At 38.8% G+C, this 7205-nt stretch overlaps 1 protein-coding gene across 1 annotated transcript; it reads left to right on the forward strand.

Moving 5' to 3' along the window:
- Positions 1-230: 230 nt before the first annotated feature.
- On the forward strand, positions 231-6888 carry LOC138870862 (uncharacterized). The gene is made up of 9 exons (XM_070148704.1): positions 231-301; positions 837-958; positions 1043-1175; positions 1677-1756; positions 1874-2068; positions 3481-3608; positions 5766-5822; positions 6150-6496; positions 6708-6888. Exons 1-9 carry the CDS (start codon positions 231-233, stop codon positions 6886-6888), a joined length of 1314 nt encoding a protein of 437 aa, XP_070004805.1.
- The last annotated feature ends 317 nt before the right edge of the window (positions 6889-7205 follow it).

The raw sequence follows: 7205 nt of genomic DNA on the forward strand, positions 1-7205 counted from the left end.
AGATTCTCGCGGCCCATACTCTAGAGCAGCGGTTCCATGTGGATTAGGTCCTAAAGTTTATGCTAGTGCAACCTATTGTTCTAATTCAGTCCAAGGTTAGGGCAATGGCATCTGAGGAGGAGCAGCTTAGACTTGAGATGTTCAAGAAGTCTCACCCTCCTACTTTCAGTGGCTTAGATTCAGAAGATTCTTAGGATTTTCTAGAGAAATGCCATCATATTCTTTGCACCATGGGTATTGTGGAGGTGAGTGGAGTTGCTTTTACTACATTCCAGATATCAGGAGCAGCATATCACTGGTGGTAGGTTTACGAGGAGGGTATCCCAGCCGCTATAGGTTCAATTACATGGACGTAATCTTCAGAAATGTTCTTGAGAGAGTTTGTTCCCCAGACCCTTCGGGATGCATTACACACGGAGTTTGAGCAACTGAACCAGGGTACTATGTCTGTGTCAGAGTATGCTGTCAGATTCAATGATTTGTCTAGACATACACCTAGTTTGGTTTCTATAGTTAGGGAGGGAGTCCACTAATTCATCGAGGAGCACAACTATGGTATTAGGTTCAGCATGGCTGGAGAGCTGTATTAGACGCATTTATCATAGGTATGGTTCTAGTTTATTGCAAAGATGCATCGGTCTTATTTGATACGAGATCCATTTATTCATATGTGTCATCTTACTTTTCTCTGTATTTGAATATATCTTGTGATTCTTTGAGTCTCTTATTTATGTGTCCATGCATATAGGAGATTCTATTGCTATGTATTGTGTGTATCGATCGTGTTCAGTTGTTATTGGTTGTTTTAAGACCAAAGTTGATCTATTGTTTCTCAGTATGGTAGACTTTGATGTGATCTTAGGCATGGACTGGTTGTCGCCCTATCATTCTATCCTAGATAATCATGCCAAGGTTGTGACATTGGCTATGCCGGGTTTACCACGATTAGAGTGGAGGGGTACATTGGATTATGTTCCTAGGAGGGTTGTGTCATTTATAAAGTCTTAGAGGATGCTTGATAAGGTGTGTGATGCTTATCTAGCCTTTGTGAGAGATGTTAATGTTTATACTCTTACCGTTGAGTCAATTCTAGTAGTGAAGGACTTCCCAGGTGTATTTCCAGCAGATCTTCCAAGCATACCGTCCGATAGGGATATTGATTTTGGCATTGACTTGTTGTCGGGCACTCAACCCATATCTATCCAACCATATAATATGGCCCCATCGTAGTTAAACGAGTTAAAGGAGCAGTTGCGAGAGTTGCTTGATAAAGTTTTCATTCAGCCTAGTGTGTCACCTTGGGGTGTGCCAATTTTGTTCGTGAAGAAAAAGGATGGTTCTATGTGCATGTGTATTGATTATAGGCAATTGACCAAGGTTATAGTGAAGAAGAAGTACCCATTGTCGTGCATTGATGAGTTATTTGATTAGCTACAAGGTGCCAGAGTATTCTCAAATATTAATTTGCAATCAGGATATTATCAGCCAAGGATTTGAGATCTGGATATTCCAAAGACTGCCTTTAAGACATGGTATGATCACTACGAGTTCCTTGTGATGTCATTTGGGTTGACTGACACCCCAACAACATTTATGCACCTGATGAACAATGTATTCTAGCCATATCTTGATCCATTCATCATTGTGTTTTTACCACATCTTGTGTATTCCTACAGTCAGGAAGATCATGAGAAGTACTTGAGGATCGTGCTCCAGACATTGAGAGAGAAGAAGTTTATGCAATATTCTCAATGCGGTAATTATGGCTTGCTTGATTTGGTGACATTTTTGGGTCATATGGTGTTGAGTGAGGGGATCAAAGAAGATCCAAAGAATATTAAACCAATTTATAGTTGGCCCTAATCGTTTTCAGTTACTGAGATTCAGAGTTCCCTTGATTTGGCTGGGTATTATCGCCGTTGCGTAGAGGGTTTCTCATCCATTGTTGCACCTATGACCAAATTGACCCAGAAGGGTGCTCCTTTCATATGGTCTGAGGAGTGTAAGGCAAGCTTTCAAAAGCTCAAGTCTGCTTTGACTACAACCCCAGTGTTGGTATTGCCTACAGGTTCGAGGTCATACACTATGTATTGTGATGTATCCCATGTTGGCCTTGGCGCAATGTTAATCTAAGACGGTAGGGTGATTGCCTATGCGTCTTGGTTGTTGAATGTCCATGAGAAGAATTATAATGTCCGCGAGTTGAAATTGGAAGCTATTGTTCATACCTTGATGATTTGGCAACACTATTTGTACGGTGTCCCTTATAGGTCTATACTGATCACCAGAGTCTAAAGCATAATGTTCAAATAGAAAGATCATAACTTGCAATAGCGGAGATGGTTCGAGTTGCTTAAAGACTATGATATCGCCATTCTATATCATGCTAGGAAATCCAATGTGATGGTCGATGCCTTGAGTCGAAAGACGGAGAGTATGGGTAGTTTGGCATATCTACTAGCAGCAAAGAGGCCATTACCCATAGATGTTCAGGCCTTGGCCAACTAGTTTGTCAGATTGAATGTTACGAAGCCCTGTCGAGTTCTTGCTTGTGTGGTTTCTCGATCTTCTTTATATGATTGCATCAGAGAGCGTCATTATGATGACCCTTATTTGCTTGTCCTTAAGGAAACAGTATAGCACGCCGATGCCAACGAGGTTTGTATCGAAGATGACAGTGTATTGCAGATTTAGGGCCGATTATATGTGCCCTATATAGATGGGCTACGTGAGTTGATCCTTAAGGAGTGAAGAAAGATATATTGGAGTATGTAGCTCGGTCCCAAAATCCTCAGCAGGTGAAGTTTGAGCATTAGAGGCGGGCGATTTGCTTAAGAGACTTGAGATACCTGAGTGGAAATGGGAAAGTGTAACCATGAACTTTGTTGTTGGGGTCCCATAGACTTAGAAGAAATTTGACGTTATATGGGTGATTGTGGATAGGTTGACCAAGTTAGCTCATTTCACTCCGGTGGTGACCACCTATTCTTCAAGTAGCTAGCTCAGATTTATATACGCGAGATTGTTCGTCTCCACGGTGTGTCAGTATCTATTTCTCTGATCGAGGTACGCAGTTTACTCTATATTTTTGGAGATTTGTGTAGCGTGAGTTAGGCACACGGGTTGACTTGAGTACAACATTTCACCCCAAATGGAAAGTCCGAGCTCACCATTTAGATATTAAAGGATATGCTTCGTGCCTGTGCTATGGATTTTGGGGTTTCTTGGGATCCGTTCTTGCTGCTTGTGGAGATTTTCTACAACAACAGCTAGCAATCTAGTATTCAGATGGCTCCTTATGAGGCTCAATATGGGAGATGGTGTCATTCTCCAGTTGATTGGGTTAAGCTAGGAGAGGCTTAGTTATTGGGCATAGATTTGGTTTGGGATTCCTTGGAGAAAGTCATGTTTATTAAGGATTGACTTTGTATAACCCAGTCTAGACAGAAGAGTTATGCTGATCTGAGGTTCTTAATGTAGCATTTATGGTTGGTGAACGGGTTTCGCTCCGGGATTCACCCATGAAGGGTGTGATGAGGTTCGGGAAGAATGGCAAGTTAAGCCCTATGTATATCAGACCTTTTGAGATTCTTAAGAGCATTGGTGAGGTGACATATAAGATTGCATTTCCACCTAGTTTATTTGTGGTTCATCTGATGTTCTATGTTTTTATGCTCCGGAAGTATTATGGACAACTTCCTCATGTTCTAGACTTCATCACAATCCAATTGGACAATGATTTGACTTATATTGAAGAGCCGGTGGCTTCTTGGACAAATAGGTCCGGAAGTTGAGATCAAAGAACATTGCATCAATGAAGGTTCAATGGAGGGGTCATCTGGTTGAGGAGGTGACCTGGGATAATGAGCACGACATGCGGAGTCGTTATCCTCATCTATTCATCTCTTAAGGCACGTCCTTATAAATGTTCGAGGATGAACGTCTGCATAAATAAGGGGATTGTAACGACCCGACCGGTTGTTTTGTATAATTGCACCTTGTTTCCAATTTTGATGCACACATGTATGTTTATGAGTTTATGACTTACGTGGTTGATTAGTTTCGTTCCGGGAAGATTTCGGGTTGATTTGGACCCTTTGATTCTTGACTTAGAAGCTTAAGTTAGAAATATTGACCAAACATTGACTTTTTTGAAAATGACCACATAACAGTATTTTTATTGCTCAAATAGCTTCGTAATGTGATATTGGACTTGGGCGTATGCCCAAAATTGATTTCGAAAGTTCATAGGTTGAATTGTCTTATTTTGCCAAAATTTGGCAATTTGAAGTTGAAAGGTTTGACCATAAGTTGACATTTAGCTATCAGGTTTAGAATTTGATTTTGATACTTGGAATAGGTCTATTATGCTATTTAGACATTGTCTGCAAAATTTTGTATCATTTGGAGTTGAATTAATAGGATTCAGATGCCTAGTTGCAATTATAGAAGTCTTGAAATTTACCTTAAAATTCATACATTTTGGTGTTCAATTCCTAGTTCTAGATGTTAGTTTTGTATTATGACTACGTGTGTGAGTTCGTATGATGTTATTAGACTTGTGTGATTGATTGATTTGAAGTTCCAGAGGCTCGGATGAGTTTCAGACATGTTTTGGAAGGCTTTGGACTTGAAAAAAACAGAATCTAGTGTGTTGGTGCCTCTGGTGTCACATTTGCTAACACCAGAGTCACAATTGTGACCTTAGTAGCAAATCACAGGGATAGCAATTACGATGCCTGGGTAGCATTTTTGATGTTGATTTGGGCCTGGGATAGGTTCGTATTTGCGACAACTTTGTCGCTTTTACGAGGGGAAAATGGTTCGTATTTGCGAACCCATCTTCATAATTGCGGAAAATTCCCTAAGCCTGTCAGTTTCGCAATTACGAGCATTTCTTCGAAATTGCGACATCTGCAACTAAACATAATGTTGGAAAAGTTGGGATTTCATCTCATTTCTCACATTTTAAAACCCTAGACTTCGTAAGAGGCAATTTGGAGAGGGAATTTTCATCTACAAATATTGGGTAAGTAACTCTAATTAATTTTCAACTATATTTCATCAATATATCTTAGATTTAATAACAAAATCATGTGAATGAAAGTGAAAATTTGTGAAACTTTGTCAAGTTTTTGAAAATAAGTATTTGAGTTTTGAAAGTCGATTTCGACTCGGATTTTGAAACTAATCACATATACGAACTCGTTGGGTTATGGGTAGTCGGAATCTACCCTTTGGACCCGGGTTTTGACTGGGCGAGCCCTAGGTTGACTTTTGTTGACTTTTTGGGAAACGTATAAAAATCATAGCTTTATCTCTTGTAATTATTTTCCTTTGCATTATTTGATGATATTAAGTCAATTCTAGTAAGATTTGAGCCGTGTGGCTATGAAATTTAGGGGAAATCTATTTTCGAGGGTTGAGTTAGCCTGCTAGAGGTAAGTATCTTTCATAACTTAGTATGGGGGAACTACCCCTTAGGATGTGGGATTTATTGTGTCATTTGTGCTATATGAAAGTCGTGTACGCAAGGTGACGAGTGGGTACACGGTTTATATGTGGTATTTAACCAGTTTAGGCTACTTAGACTCTTTCAATGCATTAATTGAATTGTCATATCATGTTCTAAATTCTCATTTTTGATCTACACTTAATTGTGTTAGTGTATCCTTACACGCCTTAAATGACTTTGTTAATACTTGTTTTATATTTTACTTGATATTTTGCTCTTATGCTTTAGTTAAATTTGTTTTCTCTGGCAGAAAGATATTAAGTATGATATTTTGAAACATGTTATTAGTTGCTTAAATTGTCAGCAGGTAAAATATGAGCACTAAAAATCAGGTGGTGTGATGCAGAATTTGATTACCCCCGAGTGGAAGTGGGAAAGGATTACTATGGACTTCGTAGTTAGGTTCCCACGTACTTTTAAGAACCATGATTCGGTATGGGTGATTATAGATAAACTCACGATTTTTGCGCATTTTATACCAGTTCGAGTTATTTACACTACGGAACAATTAGTAGATATTTACCTTCTTGAGATAGTTCAGCTCCATGGTGTGCCTATTTCTATAATATTATATCAGGGTGCACAGTTTATTACTGAGTTTTGGAAGTCTTTTTAGAAGTCATTGGGTTCTCAGGTTGAGTTGAGCACAGTTTTTCATCCACAGATAGACGGAAAGTCTAAACGGGTTATTCAGATATTGGAGGACATGCTTAGAACTTATGCGATTGATTTTGGTGGTCATTGGGACAATCAGTTGCCGTTAGCAGAGTTTGCTTTTTATAATAGCTATCAATTGAGTATACAGATGGCGTTGTTTGAGGATATATATGCTCGTAAGTATCGTTCACCAGTTGGATGGTTTGAACATGGTGAAGCACAGCTATTATGTCCAGATAAGGTTCAGAATGTGTTGGAGAAAGTTGCATTGATACGAAAATGCCTTCGGACAGAAGTAGACAAAAATCCTTTGCAGATACGAGCGTTCGTGATTTGGAGTTCATGAAAGGAGTAAAAGTCTTTTGAAGGTGTCCCCTATGAAAGGAGTCATGAGATTCTGGCATAAAGGCAAGCTAAGTCCGAGGTATATTGGTCTGTATAAGATTTTAGATCGAATAAGATCGGTGGCGTACAGACTTGCTTTGCCTCCAAGGTTATTTGTGGTTCATCATGTGTTTCATGTGTCTATACTTAGACGATATGTTCGTGATCATAGTCATAAGATTCAACCTAAGGATGTGAAGCTGGATGAGAACTTAACTTATGAAGAAGGTCTGATAGTTATTCTTGATAGGCAAGTGCGACAATTGAGGTCAAAAAAGGTTACTTCAGTGAAAGTATTGTGGCGCAATCCTCCAATAGAGGAAGCCACATAGGAATACGAAGTAGACATGCGAAGCAAGTACAGTCAGTTGTTTGAGATATGAGGTACACTTTTTAATTTGTTCGAGGATGAACACTTGTTTAAGAGGGGAAGAATGTATAACCAAAATATTTTATGTACTTAATTAATTATGAGATTTAGAGAATTAATTTTATTTATAACTATTGGGTCAACACTAATCTAGGTGAAAGTAATTTATTATAATATATAAGATAGATTAATAATGAAGTGGCTAGTAGGCTAATTACATATTAAAAGAAATAGTAATAAGTGACTTTAGTTATTATTTAAAAGGTTAAAAAGTGGGCT

The sequence above is a fragment of the Nicotiana sylvestris genome, chromosome 1 (genome assembly GCF_000393655.2).
Source record: "Nicotiana sylvestris chromosome 1, ASM39365v2, whole genome shotgun sequence".
Classification (NCBI taxonomy): domain Eukaryota; kingdom Viridiplantae; phylum Streptophyta; class Magnoliopsida; order Solanales; family Solanaceae; genus Nicotiana; species Nicotiana sylvestris.

Coding starts and splice junctions, on each gene's coding strand:
- LOC138870862 (XM_070148704.1), top strand. CDS start 231: ATGGGTATTGTGGAGGTGAGTGGAGTTGCTTTTACTACATTCCAGATA. Junction 1,176..1,676: donor ATTGATTTTGGCATTGACTT/GTTGTCGGGCAC, acceptor GTATTCCTACAG/TCAGGAAGATCATGAGAAGT. Junction 1,757..1,873: donor TATGCAATATTCTCAATGCG/GTAATTATGGCT, acceptor AATCGTTTTCAG/TTACTGAGATTCAGAGTTCC.